The 24,930-nt window shown below is 32.5% G+C and overlaps 1 protein-coding gene across 1 annotated transcript; it reads left to right on the top strand.

Annotated features, from left to right (window-relative positions):
* Positions 1-22,313, top strand: LOC133185707 (angiopoietin-2-like). Its single transcript, XM_061321007.1, has 10 exons — positions 1-865; positions 1,722-1,867; positions 2,028-2,124; positions 2,612-2,776; positions 3,826-4,062; positions 14,585-14,731; positions 15,027-15,169; positions 15,323-15,419; positions 18,234-18,398; positions 22,063-22,313. The coding sequence occupies exons 1-10, from the start codon at positions 160-162 to the stop codon at positions 22,311-22,313; spliced, it is 2,154 nt and encodes a 717-aa protein (XP_061176991.1). The 5' UTR covers positions 1-159.
* Positions 22,314-24,930: the final 2,617 nt, after the last annotated feature.

Consider the following 24,930-nt stretch of genomic DNA (forward strand, 5'->3'; position numbering starts at 1 on the left):
TTCATATTTTCAACGCAGATAACAGAAACTTTTGGGCAATTATCTTTATCTTATAACAAAACCTTTGACGAAAATGGTTTGTCGCCCAGTCCCGTATCAGGAAAAGCGTCCAATGTATTACGGGACATTCTGAATCAGGAGAGTCTTGTACGCTTCTCTATGGTACAAAGAATCCAGAGGTTGGTTATGGATGCCATAGACAATAAAAACAATGGACAGATTATAAAGACAAAGCTTCGGGATGTGATTAAAGAGTTACAGGATTTGGAGACAAAAGACCAGAGAATAGAGGCAGAAAACTCTAAACTTAAACAAGAAATGAAGGCTTTGAATGTAACATTAAATAACACAAAATACCTGACAATGGAGGAATTTCGGAATCTTAACGAGACGGGAATATGGAACCTTAGAACACATTTAATAGATAAATTACAAGCTATAGAGAAAAAAGAACAGCGTATAATGGAACAATTCAAATCCTTGAATGAATCAGGAATAAACAACCTTAATGGACAAGCATTAACTCTACAGAAAGAAAACCAGAAATTGACTGTGGAAAGTTCGAAAACTAAAACTCTACTGTCAGTTATTGAAAGAAAAATAGACATTTTGAATAGCTCCTATTCTTCATCTAAAAACGAGATTCAGAAGTTGACTCTTCAAAATGATAAATTATTACGAGGTGATATCAGGAAGCTGAATGAGACATTACTACAAAACTTTTACGAACACATTAAAAAGATAGAGGGCATGTTTACACTTTTCTCCCTCTCTGTAAATGAAACTCTAGATGCAGTTAGTGGGGAACAAAATAAGCAGAATGTACAATGGATACAGATTTCTCCTTACATATATTCGCTTACTGGTAAGTAAATTGCACACAACGTAGGAAATGAAAAGCGATATTTCAATCTGATTTTTGTATTAAGGTGCAAGGCAAACATTTCTTGCTTCATGAATAAATATAGTTTTTACCACAAATAAAAATTAAAAAACTACTGTAATCATATTATAGCTAGCTTCCCAGTTAGAAAAAAAAAAACAGTTTCTAAAACATTTAAAAATAGTTTCAAAAACATTTCATACCCCCGCTCAGAAAAAGGGTGCATACTGTTTTACCCTTGTAAGCCTCTCTGTCCATGCAAATTCTCTTAGCAGATGCTTGACATTTTAACCCACTCTTTGTTTTGACATTCCATATTGTGAAATCCGATTTCAACTCATTACTTATTTCATAGTTACATTTGTATATAAATTCAGAAAATGACTACATCTTGATCAGATGGATTTCTATTTGAATTTTCCATATCGTAGTCCTTGAAAAAAGTCTGAGGCCAGAAAAACTCGGTAGTGAAGTTCAGTAAGCCTCATTAATATTTAAAAAACAAACAAAATGAATATCTTATGAATCCTAATGAGTTTGAAGATATTGGTGGAGTATTTTACTCTATATATTCAATAAAATTTGTTCGTAGTCCGCTAATCAACCATCTCAGCCTCTTATATTGTCAAAGATATATGCTGTAAACAGTGAATGAATGTATATATGAAATACTGGTACTATTACAAAATCAAAGATATATTCTGCAGGTTGTGAAATGTATGTTTATATGAACCTTGAAATATCGGTACTCTTATATTACCAGAAATGTATTCTCTAGAAAGTAAAAGGTATGTTTATCTGATATACGAGAATAAATTTAATGTGTTTTCTTAATCAGACCTCACAGAAAACTTTATCAATTGCTTGGACATTTTACGGAAATATTCGAGTCAACAGGGAAGAGATGGGGTTTATAAATTAACAATAGCCTCCAAGACAAAGTTTGTGTACTGTGACATGACAACACAAGGTGGAGGGTGGACGGTAAGATAAACAAGTCACGTGATTTACAAACATAAATAACCATTTTTTTAATTGTAAAGTGATCTGTACTTTTTGCACTGTTTTTTTTTATAACAATTACATTTTTCAATGAAAACTGACGTCCAAGCAAGTCAAAGAGACAACCATCTAAATGTTTCAGGCTATACAAAGAAGACAGGACGGGTTTACAAATTTTTACAGGACGTGGTCAGAATATAAGCGAGGATTTGGGGATCCCTCTAAAAACTACTGGATTGGTAAGTTTAGTTTACGTAACATATAAATTATAAGGTATCTATGTAAATGTAGTGTCGGAATATAACAAGGATTTGGGGATCCCTCTAAAAACTACTGGATTGGTAAGATTAGTTTACGTAACATATAAGTTATAAGGTGTCTATCTAAATGCAGTGTCGGAATATAACAAGGATTTGGGGATCACTCTAAAAAACTACTGGATTGGTAAGTTTAGTTTACGTAACATATAAATTATAAGGTGTCTATCTAAATGTAGTGTCGGAATATAAACAAGGATTTGGGGATCACTCTAAAAAACTACTACATTGGTAAGATTAGTCTATGTAAGCAAAAGGTCAACTAAGTGACTCGGAAGATATAAATATGAGAGCCATCGATGACGATGATGATTTTTCAAAATTGTATGAATATGTCACATTTCTTTGAATAAGCAAATAAAAAGGCAAACTTACAACAATTTACTGGGTTTTTTTTCTTTAAAAAAAGGAAATGACGCAATCTATGAGCTGACAAAGAATAAGGACCAAGAACTACGGGTTGAACTGCAAAGTTTTGATGGTGCTGAAGCATACGCGCACTATTCCACATTTTATGTTGGGGATGAATACAGTAAATACAGACTCACTTTGTCGGGATATTCAGGAACGGCAGGTAAATATATTTATAGAAATATGGAGATAATGAACAGTATTCAAGCTCAAAGACCATTAATACAATACAAATCAGGAGCAGAGCTAACACGGACCTCCAAAACATAAGAAGTGGGATCAGGTGCCATATCGCATGGAGGAGTGAGCATCCCCTTCCGACCGGTCACACCCACCGTGTGCTGCTTTTCATGATCGGGAAATAACGGAAAAATCCGTCGACAATTCAGTTGTAAATAATGGCATCATAATTTGAGTGAAAAACGTCAGTCAGCATATGACTTTAGGATAGATTGTGTTTGCTGACAAGGTCATTGTATCGACCATACAACTTCTAAACGAGACTGTTGATATTCTTGATTCATCACTTGTTCATCAATAACTTACCTCGTTTTAGAAATTGTTTATACGTAGAGCATGGTCTTTCGTATCGAATCTTCTGAGAGAACATACACCTCATATGCAAGTGATAAAGGTTCATTACTGCATAAGTAAGGCTCCATTTTCAGGAATAAGCAGTCATTCTATTTCCATTACGTTTAGGTTTGATATGTTTCTTTTATGTCTAGAAGTTTTACAGCAACCTTTATCTTAATTTCACAGTTTTAAGAACTGCTTCAGTAAAAATCGTTTTAGATTTTGTTCTAATGTGTCATATCTGAGTTATTTTCATCCAAGTCGGTATAAAAGTGCATAACACGTATTGATGATTCTAGTTCAACAAAGGCTCGAACAAATTCGTCTTTACAATCCTCCGACAACAATGAATTACCCCAAGTAGATTACAAATTGAATTTTCTTCAATTTCTTTCTGTTTTTTTTTTCCCATCGTTTCTTTAATCTTAAGCAAGTATTTATAATACAGTGATCAGACAATTCATTTGTTGTATCAATATTAAAATAAATTACCTTGCGAATATATTAGAATCTAACATACAATCCACTGCATAGAGAACATCTTCAATAAGGGTCTATCATGACGCTTTTTCTCTCCGTGTTGGCAATTTTTCCTGATAAGCATTATACTTTAACAATATCAATATCCTGTTTCAGGTGACAGTTTGAAAAATCACAATGGTAGTCACTTTTCCACTAAAGATCAGGATAATGAGAGGAGTAGTCGAAACTGCGCTACACAATATCACGGAGCTTGGTGGTACTGGGACTGTCTCAACTCCAATCTGAACGGAGTGTACGCCCAGTCACCTGTATCTAATTGGAATCACCCGGTGTGGCAGCACTGGAGAAGTAATACAGCGCTACAAAAGACTATGATGATGATCAGACACAAAAACTAAAGTTTTAAAATGCATATCCTGTCCTGACAAGAATGCTGATAATAAATTAAATAGTGTACTAGCTGCCGTTCAGGGGTTTTCTCCCTTGTACAATTTGTGGGTCTCCTAATTCTGCATATTGGACAAAAGAACTTTAAGTCAGGATTAAAATGTATAAAAATTATATTACTGTTTATTGTATCTAATTTGTACAATTTCTTTGAGTATTCCTATCTCTTAATCTCGTAGAACTTTATGAATGGAAATATTATTTCTCTCCCAATTAGAAGTGTGAATAATATATTTCAAATCTGAGTAAAAAAATGGTAGAATTTTATTTTATAGATGATGAGTTTAGAAAAGTATAAATTATTTCCCAAAATATTTGGAGTCCCTTTTCAATATAATATCACACTCAAATAATACGGGAGATTATCTTAATCATCCCATTAATTTTTTTCCCACATAATAACTTAACTATAATTATTAAAAGTAATTTTTTTTTGTTTGTTTGTTGAATATAGTTCTCGAGAATTTTTTACTCATATGGAGACGCCACCACTTGACAGAGGAGGGCTGCAAATTTATACTAAACTATGCACTGTATACTAAAGTCATACTGGCATTTATTATATACCCAACTGTGTATCACTCAATTTTACTGTTGAATATACGCAATCACGTGACATCGTGATCCGACATTCCATATCACCACTCTCTGAAACTGATGACGTAGTGCACGGTATACATGACTTTTTTTCTTGCGTATCATAAATACCCTTGAAAAAAATGCTTTGTTTAATGGATTAAAGATCTTTAATTGCTTACAAAAGTTTTCTGTTATAATATTTGCAAATTGTAGTGGGGTATATAAAAAATTATCATTAAAAGAGTAACTTGATCCGAAGAGTCGTATCATGTCTCGTTGACAGGCGTGGATCATCAGATCAAACACGACGCTTCGTATCCTTCATTGAACCAGGACAACTAATAATGACGTTGTTTGGCATTTGGTAGGAAGTAAGTAAAGACATGTGTCAGTTTTGACGATTATGTGGGGGTGGGGGGTGGGTTGAGTATCAGCATGTAGGTGGGAAGGGCTAGATGTCTGAGTCAATGGGTGGGGGAGGGAAATATGTAGTCGTCTACTAAAAACTCCAAACAGTCGATGAAAATATTACAAAATCTTACAGCAGGGTCAAACTATACTTAATATAGTCATATTAATATTCAACAAAAGCTAACAACTTCACGATAAGGTGTCAAAGTTTCAAGGATAAATCACACAAACAAGAAAATGATATTTTGATGGAAATGACATTACGAGAGTTGTCCGGTAAAATCGTGGACAAGTTATCTAGAGTGAAAAATAATCATCACTGCGCTCTAAAATTTTCACTACTTTTTTGTACATTTTTCATCAATATACATAGCAAATTTCAAATAGATATATGCTCAAATAAACAAAATATGAGACTTTATGTTATGTGTGGTATCGCCTTACGGCGCACGGATTATAACGTCAAAGTGTCTAAAGCAACATCACGTTTCCTCTTTGCTAAAAAAAGTTGGATGAGTCCCACTTAAATTCGGGGATTTTTTTGATGCACATACTTGAGTTTCCCTTTATTCCTCCATAAACAGTCGAGGAACTAAACTCGCACACACATGGGACCTTCTGAAGATTTATAAGTAAGTTATGGACAGTACTCTCACTATCATTCAACTAAATAGGCTATGTTATATCGAAGGTCTACAGTGACAGCGTCTTTCGCTATTGCCAGTAGCTGTTTGTCCGTATGTTTTGTTCTACCCGGGGACCCGATCAAAAAGCTTCCGCTTAGAAAACTCCCATTTCACTTGTATACTAAAGATCTAATGATATGTTTATATTTTTTTCTTCTGTAGTCATTTAAAGTTTCTTAGGGCGTCATTAATACATCTAAATCAAACGGAACTGATCTCCGGTGCGCCGTAACGTCATCAAACGTCGCCATTTTTCGTGTGTTGCGTTTACCACTTTCCCATTTCAAGTGCTCGGGAAACTGCCAAAAATTAAGCAAATGCCTTGAAATTTTACAAAAGACGACATAATAGACAGGGGTTAAAAATAGGATTATTTTTACCCCAACCTTGTCCATTTAATACTTTTATTTCGAAATAATACTTGTGTATTCGCTAATGAAACCCTGTTTTTTTTTTATCGTGCGCCGTAGGACCTTACCCTGTGCACATTCAAACATAATAAAATCTTTATTTTTGTCTATATTTTATTAAAAAGAAAGGTGCACTTAAATATGATTAATAAACATTTGCTGAAAATTTCAGCTTAGTGTGCCAATTATTTTTCGAGAAAAACTCTTTGTCTACGATTTTACTGGACAACCCTCTTAATAGTATATTCCTTAAATACTAGTATAAAGACATAAGTAATTTCTACGATGTTCAAATATGTGACATTTTGCCATTTTCTTTTTAACTCTATGCAAATTTTTGCACACATTTTTTGACATTTCTTTAATTTTTTTTGAAATTGCACTATTCACTGTGGATAACATCATTTAATTTATCCACATGAACATAAATCTACTAGACTTAATTGCTGATTACTCTAAAGGTTTTCATTTATCTACAAAATAGTAGTTATTTGTCAAGAAGAGAATGACTCAGGTCGGCCATTGGTCTATAGTCATATTTCATTAAATACAAAGTTTGAAAAAAAAGCTATTTTAACAAAATAGTATTAATTTTTAGAGTTTCCAAAATCAAGATTTAAAGTTTTTCATCAAACATGCCTGTACCTGGTGTTTTAGTCAAAGTCTAAAGCCAAAAACCAACAACGTTCAGCAAAGAATTAATCAGAGAGTAAATCAGAGTACTTACGTTTGGTATCAGTGACAAAACAGTATCACTTCTTGTTTCCTTCAGAAAAAACAATTGGGGATCACTTTAATTTTAAGTTGTTAATTTTTCAGAGTAAGTATACATTAAAACTTTTAGTTGTAAAATCAACAAAAACCTGGACAGGATTCAAACAATATCCAGTCCTTGCTTAGCGGTCATTTTGTCACAAGGATTCCCTCTCTGTCTGTGGAAAATAAAAATAAAGAAAAACAGGAATATATTCTGGATATATCCACAGCCATTCAACTCATTACGGAATCTTGTAGTAAATTATAAAACATGTAAAAGTATCTCTACAGAATCTGATGTATGAAATATATGGAGATAACGAACAGTATTCAAGCTCAAAGGTCCATTAAACAATACAAATGTGGAGCATAGCAAACACGGACCTCCACATAATCAGAGGTGGGATCAGGTGCCATGGAGGAGTGAGCATCCCCTGCCAACCGGGCACACATGATTTACACCACTTAGCGAATATATTGTTGCACACTAATTTGAATACCTTTAGTTCTTTTTTGTTGCGCACGATGATATCTCTAGGGCGTTCTTCACCATAAGGACCAACTCTATGGGTTCTACCAATCTTTGAATGGTCATATTTGACATCTGTTCCTTGGAAAATTAGTTTGTTTATTACATTAAGTACACATTTATCAGTGTTTTCATTTTCTCAATATATATATATATATATATATATATATATATATATATATATATATATATATATATATATATATATATATATATATATATATATATATGTTAGGGATGGCAATCGATTACAGAATTGCTAATCGGTTAACCGCAAGACGTTCCGACCTATTAACCGGTTAATCGTATCAAAATGCACATTTTCTTGACGTTTGTTTTCAAGTAGCTCTACTCATAGTAAGATGGTAGAAACAATCTGTTTATCTTGATCAGGAAATTACATGAACATACATTTTATTTCAATAGATAAGAAAAAAATAAGAAAACCATGAAACATGCCTGAGAAATCAGACGTTGATCATTTTTAGAGCAGATGTCACACATTCTGCATTGTCGCCATAATCAAAACTAAGTCTGAACTTTTACTTAATATACAATGTTTGTCTAATAAAATAATTTGATAGATATAACTGCAAAAGATAGATATAATGATTCACAGTGCTCAACGGTGATTTATTTAACATCATTAAAGAATTACAGGACAGTCGGGGTAACGACATGTTGTTTTTACAGTAATTAACACTTCACAAACTGACCAATTACCCTGAGATCTCAATCAGTAGAACAATAATTATCTCCAAATCAGCTTAAATAGATAGGTGAAAACCGTAAATGATCAACGTTCATGTAGAAGTTTCATTTTTAAAAATGAATTGTAAGAAAATTGCGTTCAAATTTACATATATTTTATTTTTTCCGACTAACCGATTACAGATTTTCTAACCGATTACCGAGTACTGTGCAACAATATATTCGATAAGTGGTGTAAATCAGATGTGGATACTTAAAAATTCCAGAACTTTTGAAAACTTGAAATTACAAAATTTTACCAATATCAACAACATAAAAACTTACGACTTTTCAACTTTAAAACGAGGCAAGTTATTGACAAATAAGCTGAATTCTGTTCGTTATCTCCACATATTTCATTTTATAATACAATACTCGTATCTTCCCGAAAAATAATAAAAGTTCAGTAATTGATGAGCCATACTACAATCAGTATTTAAATGTTGTTAACTTTTACGAGCTGTGGCGTAGCGGTAAAGGTGTCGGCACATAAGAAAAACCAATATCCCGGATTTTTATTATTTATGTTCAAATCTCAAAAAAATCCCTATTTGTTACCATACAGTAATTTTTGCTGAGAAGATTGTGTGCCATTTCTTTCAAAAAGGTGGCTCCCATCAGCCACGTACCTCCGATCACTTGACTCTACACTAATTTAGTGTTTCGGCGGTGTGAAACGAGGCATATTTATATAAATTAATTTTATAATGAAGAAATAATTTTCTTCCTATTGCTGCAAATCCGCCTCATCAGGAGTCTATTTGCATTATGCATTTATGCATCTACACATAAACAATAAGATTATTTAATTGTTGAGGAGGTGAGAATATCACCCAAGTTTTTATTGCGTTTGTAGGACACAATAGGTAATTCAGAGAAGACTTTTTGACAGTCTTCATCCTTTGCAAGCATATGCCAATATTTTATCAGTTTTCTTTTTAAATGTCGTATACAGGGGTTGTACTTTGTGACAAAAACAAGAGGAATTCCTTTTTTCCTGATGTCACTTTTACTTCGCAGGGTTTTTTTCTCTGCTATAATTAGGGAGTACATTTTGCATGTTAGATTTGATTTCAATTTTATCATATCCTCTTTTTAAGAGATTAACCTCAAACTCACGCAGAATTTTAAGCAAGGTGATTTTATTGCTTGTATTTCTCATATGGCGTATTGTTTCACCTTTGATAAATCCTTTAAAAACAGAGGAATTATGTGCACTGTTACGTTCCAAATATTGGAATGTATTAGTTGGTTTATTGTAGGTTTTAAAATCTAGAATTTGACTGGTTTTAAATCTGTTTCCTTTGAACACTGTAGTGTCTAAGAAATCGATTTCTTTTGTAGAAATTTCATATGTGAATTTGAGCAGAGGATGGTGTGAATTAGCTATTTCAAATAGCTCATGGATGTAAGTTTCTAATCCATGAAAAATGATAAATCCGTCGTCGCGATATATTATTTAATTTTTCCCTGTAAATTTATCGATGATTTCATCAGTAATTTGGCGTAGGCGTATGTCGCACACAGATGGGGAACATTTAGAACCCATCGCACATCCTATTGTTTGTTTATATAAAGCTGAGTTGAATTCAAATATATTGTTTTCTATTACAAGTCGTAGAAGAAAACAAAGATCAGTTGTAGGTGAAGCTGGTATGATATATTCTGCTTTGTTGAAGTTTGTATAGGCCATTTGAACAGCCGCAATTAGCTCCTCGAAATGCATATTGGTGTAGAGCGAAGTTACATCATAACTGACCAGTAGGCACTTAGCGTGTGGTCTAAGTTGTTCAACTTTTAGAATGAAGTCTGAACTGTCCCTGATATACGTGCTTAGTGTTTGCACAATGGGAGTAAAAAAGTAATCTACATACTGGCTTATGCGTTCTGTAGGTGAACCTATTTGTGAGATAATAGGTCGACCTGGTGGAATAATTGGTGAACTGCAGCTACCAGTGTTTTTAATCTCATTAAAAGTCTCAATATTGAGCTTGTGTATTTTAGGGAGCAAATATAATCCCCCTACCCTCGTATTTTTAGCTTTCCGTGGAAAGTTTTAGGTAATATTGTCAAGTACACCCTTAGTGTTCATCTCAGACAATTTTTGTGTGATAATATTTTCGAGATGATTTAGATTGGGATTAGTAATTTTGCAGTAGTATTTGCTATTTAACTTACGTTCACCTTCAAGGATGTAATCAGTTTTTTTTTTAATTACAACGCACATGTTCTTTTTGTCAGCTTTTTTGATAATGAAGTCTTTACGACCTTTTAGCCTTTTTTAATGCTTAGCGTTCAGAAATGCTTAAATTGTCAGTCGATTTGCGAACTTCCATAGATGACAATTCAAGTCTTGTTTTGTCAATATATGTTTGAACTGAATTGTTCATAATTTGAGGTTCAAAACCGCTTTTCATGCGGAAAGGATGTATATTGTTGTCATTATCTGGGTCATGAAACATGTATTTACATTTTAATTTTCTGGCAAATTCATTAAAATCTCTCATCACTTGTTGTTTGACTTGGTGTGAGATAGATGAAGGTACAAATTTTAGACCTTTTGCCAAAAGTAAATACTCATCATCTGACAATCTGTCGGGTGTGAGATTAAACACATGATCTCGTGCTATTAGCACTTTATTCTTGTGTTCTCTAATTTTTCGAACTTTAAAGAGGCTGGGGGGTTGTGGCCATTTTTAGACTATATTGATCTCCTTTAGAAGAAGAGCTCCATATGAAGATATAGAAAATGATCAAATTTTAAAACTAAAATTTTTGAAATTTTTCTTTGCCAAATGATAGTTGACAGCTTAAGATATCATATCTAAAAAATTAAGTTAAATCTGGTGGTTAATTTGTGGTCAATTTGTTGACCCCCCAGCCTCCTTAAAATTCATTGGTCTGTTTTTCTTACATTTAGATTTGGCGTTTCGATTGAAACGACGAGCCATTCTGCAAGTGAATGAGTGAAATAATGACAACAGATATATTCCTCAAAATGTGGGAGGAGTTATGGACGATTTCGCTGCAATCAGATTAAAGCAGCCAAGAGATTATTTTGACATGTGGAAGGATAATGAAATAGATACCTTTCATAGTAATCCGTTTTACTAATCCCAAAAACAAAAGATATGATTCATAGATTTGCACAAATAAGATAAATGGAATCTTAACTGAGTTTCAGTATAGAATGAAGTCAATTTCAAACAGAGTACATCATATTGTTTTAATATGGACGGAATTTTTGTTCTCTTTGCACTTGTTTCCCGTGTTTTTCTCTGGTGTCCTTTGGTTGTCTCTTAGGAAACCGTTCAGTTGGTTTTCTTACAGAACTAATATTCATTTTGAACTCCATTAGGTAGCGATCAAATTTCTCTTTAAGTTCTCTTGTTTTGTCATTCAATTGTGTCTTAGCAAGACCAGCAGCAGAGGTAGATTTACCAATCGAATTTATTGTTTCTACCCGGATATCTTTAAGATGGTGATTGGATTGAATAATCTTGTCGTCCAGGAAGTCAACTGTTGATTTTAGCACTTTATCTTTCAGAAACCGTGTTTCGGTCTTCCAGAGTTCCTGAAATTCTTTATTAATATTTGGATCCCCCAAGTTTGGACGACAATGTATTTGCCATTTCATGTATGGTGGTAATCTGCCTGACACAATTGCGTAGGAAATGCCTTCACGCGCACATGCAATATTGTGTCTCTTATTTAATTGTCTCACACTTCTTGACTGCTTCTGACACAATGTCTGCCAGTGCCTTTTCGGGTTGAGAATTGTTTTTTTGTAGAAGGTAAATCCAAATTTGTTAGGTCCAGATCATAATCAAATTCATCTTCTTCATCGGACTCAGACTCAGTTATCAGTTTTTTTAATTGTTCCTGGTTACAAGGAATATCATCATTTGGTGTCTCCATTTTTCTAGGTACTTGTTTCTTTAATGACAATTTATGCATTTAAGCATTCTCATACAAAGTTAAGACTGATGTATGATATATGATGGGTGTGTATTAATTGGTTTTTGCAGGAACAAAAAAAAAAAAAAAAAATAAAAATAAAAACATTTCCTTAATAAGAATTTTGCTCTTTACACTTGGTTCATAAATTGAATCACGCCTTGTTCCCCGTCTTCTTAAAGTTTACATTGAGTCTGACATGATATTCAGAAGTTAGGACAATTCTAACAATGAAACCAATTATGCTTAGATTTAATGCCTATGCTAAAAGAGTAGAAATTGACGCAAATGAGTTGGAATTAAGATAACAAAATGATTTTACGCAAATGTTTTCTGGGCACTGTCTAGCTAACTATCGAATATTTTGCTATGTAGTTTACTCTGAATTTGATTATTTTGTTCCTAATTGGTAGCTAAAATGTACAAATTAGTACTTTATTTTTGGACATGTTTTAAATATGTTTATCGATTTTCAAGCAGACAAATATATATATATGGATATCTATCCATGCCGAAGATCATGCTGTCATGCTGATCAAGCTTTGCCTAACAATACAATTGCAACATGTTATGCTACGCTCACTCCTCAATGTAATGATACATGCTACAATTCAATTTGTGGAATTAACTTCTAAATATGTTTTCTAATACATCTCTCTCTCTCTCTCTCTCTCTCTTTTAACTTTTAATACTATATGCAAATACATTTATATATTTTGTGGGGAAAAAATAAATAAATTATGATTTTGTGAACGACATGGTCCTTAAGGGGTGCCTTAGTTAACAACAAGCTTTAATTGAAAGGAAAAATAAAATTATCCAGGAGACTTTAAAATTCATAAGTAAAAATATATATTCTAAAATACATAATTTTGGAGTGTATGACTATGTCCAAGAATCAATTTTTCTTGCATGAAAAGGGTATCACCTTTCACAATAATGATTAGATTGCATTGGTAACTTACTATATAAAAGTAAATTCATGGTTGTACTGCATATAGAACAGTATGAAGTCTGTAATCCAGATAAGCTTGTTTGTTGTCCTCATATCGGTTTACTCGAATGGCGACACGGTTCCTCCGTCTTACAAAGGTATTTATTCTACAATTCTACAATATTTTTCTTTTGTTAACGACATCTTTATAAGATTATATGAGGTAGGGCCAGAAATTTACGCATTCATTTTTAATTTAAAAATCGAGTACAAAAGTTTAGCTTGTGTTAAAACTATAACAATATGAAAATGCTCCGATAAAAGGAACGTTTGGCAAAAGTAACACATCTTTTAAAACTTCGCAAGGTTAAAATCGTGTGGTGTTTCTTTTATATAGTCTTAATTCATATCTTGAATGTGATTGCTTTCTGTGCCATAAAACTAGGTTAATGTATGTACCAATACAGTAAATCATTTTAAATATCGTGTAACTGATCACTTGATTGATATTCTGAAAGTATTTTTGTCCGTAAAAGTCAAAGTGTTTACATGTCGGGATAGCTTGACAAGATGTAATATTGAAGTTGACGTGTGGATAAGTATATTTCTGAAATTATAAAAGAGGTTAAGGATTGTTACAAACCACATTTTTAAAAATAAAATTTTTGTTAATGAGATGAAAACTAAACATTAACATTATAACATTGCGAAAAGAAAGAGGGCTGAATATCTTCCCCCTTTGTCCCATTTGAGTTAAAACAAACATGTCAGAACATATTTGCTTCTTGTTCTTCTGAATATTAGGTTTGCTTTGCTTAATCCATTTCAGGTTTTTAAAGGTTTGCAAAAGGAGTTGTTAAAAATATATCACCTAAATGGGGGTATGCTTATCGAAAAGACCACTATGCTTAATGCATCTGGTCAGTCATGATAAAATGTATATTTCTGCTTAATTTTTACAAAGAAAAAGACATGAAAACAATTAAGATCCTACATAAATTCTAGATTAGCACACGATGTAATTTTTGTACGGAAGGATATTAGCATATTTAACACTTTTCTATGTTTTCTGCTTAAAACCTTTAACAACTGTGTTAATGAGAAAATACTTTTTTTGGGAAAAAATATTTTTAATACAGCGCTATTTCATGCATTACTTTATAAAATAAGCATCTTTTATCTTTCTGTTAAAAATTGAATGTTGAGATACGGGATGTATATTCTCTGTAGCGTGTATGAAAAATGGTGTGAAAGGGTATGTCTAATATGGGCATTTAAGTAAGCTGATGAGTTTCTTATGTAATGTTACTAAAAAAATGATTGAAATATTTAAGTCAAATTAAAATACAAACATTCAAATCCTGCTTTATTTCATTATTCCTAATAAATATAACTCAGATACTATTTTCAAAGATTAACCTATTATTATTATTATTATTTTCAAAAATTTCAGCAAAACTTTATCAACATCTAAAAAGTTCTCGATGGTTTTGGAAACCGACTAGATCCCATGTTAAGACCGTGCATTCTGTTTCCTTCAAAGTGGATGTTGTCTCTACATATAATGTAACGAAAATATCAAAGGATGCATTTATAAAAGGTACTTTTTGTTTTTAAAGTAATGAGTAATTAGTCTTCTTACTGTACGTGTTTTAATACTAACACTTAGTGTTGCAGAATACTATTTTATGTTATTTATCATGCCTAAAAATTCCTTTTGGAAAAATGTTACATGTATCATTTGTTCTTGCAGGACATCTTCTGTTTCTTAATAATTTTTTACTTTACCAAAAATTCAGTTATATTCTCATCCTATTTTCAAACAGTTTTTTTTTATTATTTCAATTAAATATACATGTAACATACCGTAAACTGGACTGCTTTATTAATTTCAGTTAAAAAGTACAAAGACTGTGCAACCATACTGAAGAAAAATCCAGGTCGGAAAAGAAAGGATGGTGTATATACAATTTATCCGGATGGAAAACAAAAGAAGAAAGTTTACTGTGACATGACAACAAAGGGAGGGGGTTGGACGGTAAGTTACATGTAACAGTAACCTGTTCTTTGTTGACAAAAACTAATTTCAATAGAACTTTAAAGAGGCCTGCATTTTTGAACGCATGCACAGGTTTTTCACTGAAACCTACTTCATGTTAAATCAAAGAGACAGCCTTCTTAAATGTTTCAGGCGATACAAAGAAGACAGGACGGATCTACAGATTTTTACAGGGCTTGGTCAGAATATAAACAAGGATTTGGGAATCCCTCTAAAAACTACTGGATTGGTAAGATTAGTTTTATAATTTAGAAGGTGTCTCTTTAAATGTATAAAATCAAAAAGTTTTAGTTTTTGATAAGTATGGACATTATAATCGGGATTATTCTATTTAACAATTATTCTCAACAGCTACCATATAGCTAATTATCTGTATTTTGGAATTTTTTATAGAAAACTTGAAAGGCTCTGATATCTCCACGAATAAAACCTAACAAATGTAAAAATACATGGCTATTAATTTTATATGATTGCGTATTTTGATCCGTTATCCCAAGCAAAAAAAAAAAAAAAAAAAAAACAAAACAAAAAACAATTAAATAAATTTTAAAAAAGTTTAAAATTAAAAAAAAATAATGATAAAAGAAATGATAACGCAAAAAGACAGTAACGTCTAGTTTAGGGTGGATAGTGAAATACGTATAATAAATCAGTTCAAGTATCACAGTTTTTAACGAAGTAAAGTAAAGTATTCACCGGTGTAAATCAAAGTATGAAAGGGTTTACCTAAGAGAAATGATTTATTCTTGATGAATCAGTTATCTATAGTATTAATCTTACTATTACTTTGACACTATTTCAAGACTAACCTATTGATAACAAGTACTATAGTGATGAAGTTTACTATGATAGACCATAGTCTATTATATTTATCAAGGAAAAAGTCGAAGAACCATATGTATGCTAAATGAGATTTAAAAAGAAAAAAGGAAATAAAAGTATTTTTCATAGATATTCATAATAGTAAATCAAAGGGTTTTTTTTCTACAGTTAATCAAAGTATCAATTTGAAAGGTTTATAGTAATAACTAAAGTAAAAAAAAAATGAATTGGATCCAATAATAAATTTAGTTACTACAGTAAATTGTAGTATTTCATCTTTTAAACGCTTTTAAACCATTGGGCTAGAAAAGGTGAAATTTTTATGAAAACTTTATGAGGTAGTAAAGATTCTGAATTGTTTAAATCATGGCCCCATGGAGGTGGGACATTATAGGGAATCAAAGTTAATCATTTGATAAAAAAAAAGTTTTATAGATCTCAAGAACCACTGGACCAAAAAGATGGAAAGTTGCATTGTGCTACAGTATATTATAGTAGTTGTAGAAATCAGATGGGGATTCTCAGAACCCCACCCCCCCCCCCCATTTTTTTTTTTTATAGAATTTTTAAAATGTCAATAATTTTTGGTATGGGGATAATGAATCTGCCTATTTGATCATTTAATACACAGTAGATTTGAATTGAGTTCATGTCAAAAACAAATGTCTCTTCATGTTAGCTTTTTTCAAACTCAGAAAAGTATAGTGTAGCAATGAAAATAAAACTTGAACTAAACTTATATTACCTATATCATAATAGAACAAAATATTTAGCATTAGAATGAAAGTATACCTCTAGAATTTCCCTATTAAACTTATTCATATACGTTTATATGTTACGCGGATAAATAATCTTTTTATTTCCATTATTTTTATTTATATAAAAAGAAGAGTCTTAAAAGACTCCAAATTGTATAAATTTCATCTTTTTAAATTTTTAAACAGCAAACTCGCGACGTACGTTAAAGACAACCAAAATCTTCCTAGCTCACGTAAATAATATATACTCTATCTGTTTTGCTAAACGGACATAAAACTGGGATTAATTTTTTACCCATTTTGCCGTTGACATACTGTTCAGGGACACTCTTAACAAAGTCTTTCAACAAATATGAACGTTATATTCAATCTATAAACCACTAGGTTCACCTATTCATAAAGCGAATCAAAGGGGGAAAGGGGATGGGGGTGGGTGGGGGCGGACCTCATTGGATTTTTAAAGTTCAGAAATGACTATACAGACTGTTTAAGCTTGATAGGTTTTGACCTGTCAAATATTTTGAATATATTTAATCGAATGGAGTGAATGAACACCCCATAAACACTCTCTGGTCTGGTAAAAATAATCATAGATCCGCGCATGTAATTTATTTGTACTCAAAAATGGAAAAAAAACCGCCGCTTTATTTTTTTGAAATCGAAATTACATGCATGAAACCTTTTCTTTCTTGGGACAGAATTAAAGATATTTCACTATAAAAGTATGTATTCCCCTCAAAACATAAAAAGCGTTAGGAAGATTATATATATGAAGGTTGTTCGGAAAGTTTGCAGACTATGCCAATTTACGTAATACTATCTTCAAGAAATTGAAAATGAGCACATTATCAAATGTAAAAATATTTATTTTGTTGATATGTGAAATTTCATTTCAACAACATTGTAACGTCAAGAACATGCTGTCATGAGGTTTTCAAAAATACTCTCCCCCTACATTTCACAGTATTGCTCAATACCAGTGCACTCATTTAAAACCTTTCTCTATCATTTGAAAAATACGAGTTTATTGGGTGTCTTCAAATCAGGAAAACAATGTAAATTAACTCAAAAAATTAAAGATTTCACTTTTTTGAAAGCAAAAGAGATTTATTCTATATCTCGATTAGAGCAGAATTTAGAAACTTTTTTCTAGTGAAAGTATTTCTGTTAACAGAAGATTATGAATTTGTGTACAACGTAAAGTTTTCTTGTTTCACATACAAACGTAAAAATAGTTTAAAACAGACATGTACAAAAGAATATAATTTTTTCCTGTGGTACCTGTAATAAGTACTGTACTTAAGAAGTGCTCCAAGTATCAACTAGTTTTAAAATTTGACGACTTTAAAAATGAAATTTCTTAATGACGAAGACCTTTTTTTCAAACATGCTTTTCAAATTTACATTACATGAGCAAGTTATTGCAATAAAACAATATAAGAGTTAAGATATTTCTTTAAAAGGAAATGACGCAATCTATGAGTTGACGAAGAACAAGGACCAGGAACTACGGGTTTCCCTTCAAAGATTTAATGGTGACGAAGCATACGCTCAGTACTCCACATTTTATGTCGGGGACGAGAACAAAAAATACAAACTCACTGTGTCGGGATATTCAGGAACGGCAGGTAGGGTTTATTTTAAATATATATAATTTTACATACCCAGCATTGTTCCATTTTTTGTTTGTTTGTTTGTTGTTTAACGTCCCTCTCGAGAATTTTTCACTCATTCGGAGACGCCACAATTTGCCGGTGGAGGGCTGCAAATTTTAACCTATACTTGGCACTCTGGACCATTGAGCAGTGAGGGATCTTTTCCGTGCCAGCACCTACTGCGACATGGGACCTCGGTTTATACGGTCTAATCCGACGGACCGGCCTCTACGTCCCGCAGTGGAATTCGAACCCGCAATGTAAGGATCAACTCCTTACACTGCGACTCTAAAGCAAACGCTCTGACCACTGCGCCACGCGGGCGACGCATTGTTACGTAATGCTATGGTGATTGCAAATGTGGCGTAACAGTAACAGAAACGTAAACAAATAATATACATTTAAGTGTGAATTTTTAAACTGATAAGAAGTATTAATAACAAATAAATATCTTTTGACAAATATAAGCATAATGTTCTTAATACCAGAGGATAAGAACTATTTAATTGTCTATTACTCTATATACTTATTATTATATTCACTCATGAGCAAATCTGCTCCTGTGTGCAAAAGTCGATCTATTTATTACTGCATTTTCGTGTTCATTCATTTATACTTTATTTCCCAAGTAATAACACATATACATGTACACACAAAAGTGAAAAGTATGGATACATATATAGAATATGATATACTTACAAAGATTGAAACCACTAACTGAGGATCAATGTTTAAAGTTAAATATTTATATCTAGGTGTTATCACGAAAATTTATTAAAATAAATAATGGGAGTCTGAAAGGAAAAAGGCTTTGGAAGCATCCGCCACTCACAAGATTGCACTATCATGCTTAACGTAAACCCAGACACTGCGAATAAGACGAAAGTTACGGAGCTGTATGTTCCGTGAATGGAAAGAATGGTGTTCGGCTTACGGCCTAGCAAAATCAGGTACAGTTCCTCATTGTGTAGGGTACATTCAGTTCGGCACACAGGCGAATAGAATATTTGGTAAATTCCTCCCACCATCGATTATGTAAGACAAATATGACACGGCATGTTTAAAGAGATCAACATATACTGTAGTATAGCACGTCAGAGGGAAAAAATTCAGTATCGTCTCTGGGAGTTTCCGAGACCAATTTGTTAGAAGGTAGTTGCAAGAACAACATCGGGTTATCATGCTGAAATATGTTACATAAACCATCGAATCCTAGATCACCTGAACTAAGAGTATCTCTTTCTGTAGCTTATTTTGTTGAAAAGTTGCAGATATTACAGTTCATTTCCAAGCTGATTTTGATAGAAATAAACCCATCAAAAGCCATTCTCTCACATATTCACAATAGTTATAAATGCAAAAGAGATGAAAATATCCAGAATAATACCTAGCTGTTAATGAGTGATTCCCTCAAAGTATGACAAACATTTTTTTAGAAGATTTGACAAAGAAATAGCTGCTTCCTTGTAGCAATCTCAGCTTGTACTGGAAGAATTTTAAAAAGGTTTTCACAGATGACAGATCTTGTTCTTAAAATGGAGATGTTCGGCATTTTTGACCACTAAATGTTGGAAAACATTCAATCGGTGGAATCACTTGCGGACTTGTTTTTCCATAATTTTTAGCCACAAAGCACCGAAGGTTAGACAAATGATTTGTATAGATGCGAGAGTGTTAATGGGTTTATCATATTAAGTGCGAAATACTCTTACTCCCTTTTTGGCATGCAGAGGTTATCCTGTCTGAAATTTTGCACTTTTTACTGAGTAGAATACCAAGATAATTACATTTTTCCAGACAATGTATGATATCATTTCCCATTATTTTTTAATGTTGTCCTCTTATACAATACCCAATACACACAGCCTTCATCATCCAATGCACATGAAAATACCACTTATGTTGTAAACAACGAATACATGAACTTATCAGCAGTTTTCTTCTACACACAAACCATTTTAGCTCACCTGAACTGAAAGCTCAAGTGAGCTTTTCTGATCACCTGTTGTCCGTCGGCAGTCCGTCTGTAAACTTTTCATATTTTCCCCTTTTTCTCAAGAACCACTGGGACAATTTTAGCCAAAGTTGGTAAAAAGTATCCATTGGGGAACGGGAATTATAATTATTTAAATAAAGGGGCAAGTCCCCTTACAAGGAAATACAATAAAGAAAAGACATCCTGGGATAGAATAAATTTGTGATTATTCAATAAAATGCCCCCCGGGGGTAGGGTGGAGCCACAATAGGAAATCAAAGTTTTAGATTGAAATATATAGAAAAAATCCTTAAATATCTTCATCTCTAGAACCACTGGTCTAGAAAAGCTGAAACTTACGTTGATGCTTCCCTATTTAGAGTGGATTCTAGATTGTTCAAACCATGACCCCACGGGGTAAGGTAGGACAACAATAAAAAATCAAAATTTTACATTGAAATGTATAGGAAAAATCTTCAAAAATCTTCTTGTTAAGAATCACTTGACCAAAAAAGCTGAAACTTATGTGAAATCAATCTGAGGTAGAGTAGATTCCTAATCGTTCAAACCATAACCCCCCCAGGGGTAGGGTGGGGCTACAGTAAGTATTCTGGTGAAGAACAGACGGCAAACGTTACTCAGGTGAACGTTGTGGCCCATGGGCCTCTTGTTTTTTAATTGTTGTTGAAAACTGGATCAAATACCGAATATTAGATCCAAACATCACTAATAGCATTTAAACGGCACAAACTGCCAGAATAATGGTACATTCTATTTGTGCTTATATTTGGCTTCATTCAACAAAAAAGATGTAAAGCATTGTATTTTTTGCTCTATAGACGATGATTTCCGACTGTGCTTGTGTTTGACGCCAGTGGGTGGGGACTATAATAATTAACATAGAATGTCTCGTGTATCTCACTTCTATATATGGTTTTTGAGTTTGCGAAGGACATTAACGACAATTGAAAACGTGGGATAATTCATGCAGGTTTCGCCCGTTTTGCAAATTATCCCATGTTTCCAATGAAATATATGGAGATAACGAACAGTATTCAAGCTCAAAAGTCCATTATACAATACAAAATAGGAGCAGAGCAAACACGGACCTCCAAACATCAGAGGTGGGATCAGGTGCCATGGAGGAGTGAGCATCCCCTGCCGACCGGTCACACCCGCCGTGTGCTCCTTGTCATGATCGGGAAATAACGGAAAAATCCGTCGACAATTCAGTGTGTAAATAATGGCCTAACAATTAGTATGAAAAACTGTCGTTACATGTAATGACTTAGGATAACCAACAAACTCGACAGTGATTCCTTAAATACAGTGTAAATACTTAGTATTTGACAATAAATTATAAACTTATTTCAATATAGAAGTATAATTTTATACATTTGTACATGAAATAATTTTACATAACATATTTTGATACAAATCTTATTCTGAAATATTTTTAAATGAAAAGGAATCACAACTTAAAAGATTTGTATATACACTGTATATGAAGTATGTTTCTAAAAAATTACTTGGGATTTTTCCTAATATCTAGGAGAGTGTTACTAGTTAGATATACAGTGCATATCATTGTTGATCATGATGTTTTTTTTTCTTTCTGTGTTATTGATAGGAATAAATTTTGTTATCAATACTCTTTAACAGGTGACAGTTTGACTAGTCCACACAGTGGTAGTAAATTCAGCACTAAAGATCAGGACAATGACAGGATTAGTGGTCACTGTGCTACAAGATATCGCGGAGCCTGGTGGTACGGGTCAGGTTGTTACAACTCAAACCTTAACGGAGAATATGCAAAGTCTGCTGTGTCTGGTAATAGATACCCGATATGGCATTCCTGGAAAGGATGGGAAGCATTAAAACAGACTATGATGATGATAAGATACAAACACTGAATCGTTTAAAAATGCGTATTCAGTCCTGATAAGAATGCTGATAATAAAATTAATAGTTTATTCTTATCAAATAAATAGTATAAACAACTTTATGCCATATACTCATATCAGTACTGTCACAACACATAGCTTAAGAACGCACAGTCTGCTGTGTTCAGTGGTAAATACCCGGTATGTTGGGACTGAAAAAAGAGCAATGAAACTCTCAAGACGACTCCAATGATGAAAAGGAACAAAAACTAGAGGCAATGTTGGTTAAGCCCTAACATGTCTGTAATGATTTTGATATTTACTTACATTAAACAAATAGTATAAACAACTTTATGTCATTACTTATCTCAGTATATGACATGTAGTTATACTCATTATCTTGTAATGGAGAACTATATTCTGCTCTTTCTCAGAACATATCTATAAAAAAAGGTTTGTCTTCTTATTATAAAAAATATATATACTTTTTCTAAATAAATAAAGCAAATATAAGCAGGGATCATAAATATTTTCCACAGAGATATTAAAAGTCGTGTTTTCATGTACCTGTACATAGTCTGTACGCAAGGTAGGCCGAGGATGAAACAAAAGCTACTAATTTAAAAACCAGATAAAACATTAATCCATTTTTACTTTGTCTCCAACCATATTAAATCAGATAATGAAATAGAGATTGTTAATCCAGTACATTTTCGTACACAGGATTTAAAAAAAGGATTGTTAGGTGCTTGTAAATATTTTATTAATGATTGAACAAAATTATTTCAACAAAATTATATTTGAAAATAGTAATTTCCAAAATCAAGGATTAAAGTTTCTCATCAATCATACCTGTACCTAGGATTTTATATGTCCAAAGTCTGAATCCAGCAGCCACCAGTCCTCAGCCAAAGATTCAATATGTCAAAGAGTAAATCAGAGTACTGAGAGTACTTATACGAGTATACTTCACTTTTTACACAAGAGTTAATGACCATCTGAATTTGGTCTCCTTTTTAAATAAGATGAAATGTTTGTCACAATTGCTACTGACCTTGAATCTTCACAACCTATCAAATATATCAAATCTGCCTTTATACAATTGGCAATTTGCTCTGAGACTCAAACCAACATTTCTGCAATTTTCAAGTCCTGCCCACCTATTACAATGTAACATTTTCTTATATTCATTTAAAATGGACCAAGATTCACTGAGTATCTTCATTAAAAAAAAACTTCAATACAATATCCTCCAGGTTTAACGGGATGTTTGGGATTGATTTATATCCCATTATAACCGATACTCATTCATCGATCGGTATTGCAATAAAGTCTTTTCGTTGAGCATGTTGTCATGTCTCATATAATATGAAACTGATGCAGTGTATCCGAATTAAATTTGTTCAAAAACAAATTGAATTCAATAATTTTTTTTCAAATATATGTACGATTGTACTTATGCATGCAAACATACATATTTCAGGTCCTCAAGTGATAAAACAGCTCTTAAGTTTGCTACATATACTTGGAAAAAAAATAGTATTTGCATTGCACGATCAAACTCGGATACATCCCAATTCCAAGTTTTGTAAAGTGTTATAAGTGGAAACATCAGTGTCCAGACATCTGTATCTCGAAACAAATAACAAATATATTATTTTTCATACCACTTCCGTATATGGCGGTAAATTATTTTAAAAAGATTTCTCATCTCTTGTACATCGTGACAAGCCTGTGTGTGTCACTTTTGTCAAAATATACACTAGATCTATTCCATTTTTGATATGATCTGACTTCTATTCATTGTGATATTTCATTGATTTCACGATTCTCAAACAAGAACCAAATCTCCTAAACAAATGGGTGTAGTAAATTTCCTTGCGAAAGAGATACTACCAACATTTATTTGACTTCAAATAGGTATTTTATTTATTTCATTTCTTTTTTTCTTTCTTCCTTTCTTATTTGTTTAAATTATCAAACCTCGTATCTTAACAATGAAATATAAGTTCGCGAAAAGAACTGCGGTAAAGTAAAGAACTCAGAGTATAGAATGTCATTTTGAGACAAATTAAACTTTAAGAGACATAGAATTAATTGATACAATGTTAATTAAATGGAATATACTGCGAAATATTCTCTATTCTCTATTGATATGGTTCAACAAGGTCATCATCACACAGAGTCAACTTGCTCAATCACAATTTTAGTATTAGAATATTTTATAAAAGTTATTGATATAAACATTTTAACTTTTCTTATCATTTATCAATGAATGAATTAAAAAAGAGGGATATAATAATCTACAAAATTTTAACTGATTTCTCTTATACTAAATAATATTGGGTTGCTGAATGAACTATTAAATATAAAGCCTTTCATTATGTTGATAGGATGAGAGCGTTTCTCATTGTTTTCCAGTATCCAATCAGAAACCATCACAAGTGAATAACTTTAATTTTCAATCAGAATTTTGAAATTAACAAGTACATTGGGTTACTTACATCACAAACAAAACAGACACAGATAAACGTTCAAATATTAAAAGCAAGTAATGCTGAAAACGATTATCATTTGTCGCTTTAAAATATCGCCACTTGTATAAAAACTGCTTCAAGTAACTTTTCGGTCACCCGTAAACATACAG

Source organism: Saccostrea echinata, unplaced genomic scaffold, assembly GCF_033153115.1.
Source record: "Saccostrea echinata isolate AGI-Se365-2 ecotype Australia unplaced genomic scaffold, CSIRO_AGI_Sech_v1 ptg000012l, whole genome shotgun sequence".
Taxonomy (NCBI): domain Eukaryota; kingdom Metazoa; phylum Mollusca; class Bivalvia; order Ostreida; family Ostreidae; genus Saccostrea; species Saccostrea echinata.

Bases quoted from the DNA above. Each gene is read 5' to 3' on its own strand.
- LOC133185707 (XM_061321007.1), top strand. From the start codon at position 160: ATGGTACAAAGAATCCAGAGGTTGGTTATGGATGCCATAGACAATAAA. The intron at 866-1,721 runs GTAAGTAAATTG...TTTCTTAATCAG, and splicing joins TTACATATATTCGCTTACTG to ACCTCACAGAAAACTTTATC. The intron at 2,777-3,825 runs GTAAATATATTT...ATCCTGTTTCAG, and splicing joins GGGATATTCAGGAACGGCAG to GTGACAGTTTGAAAAATCAC.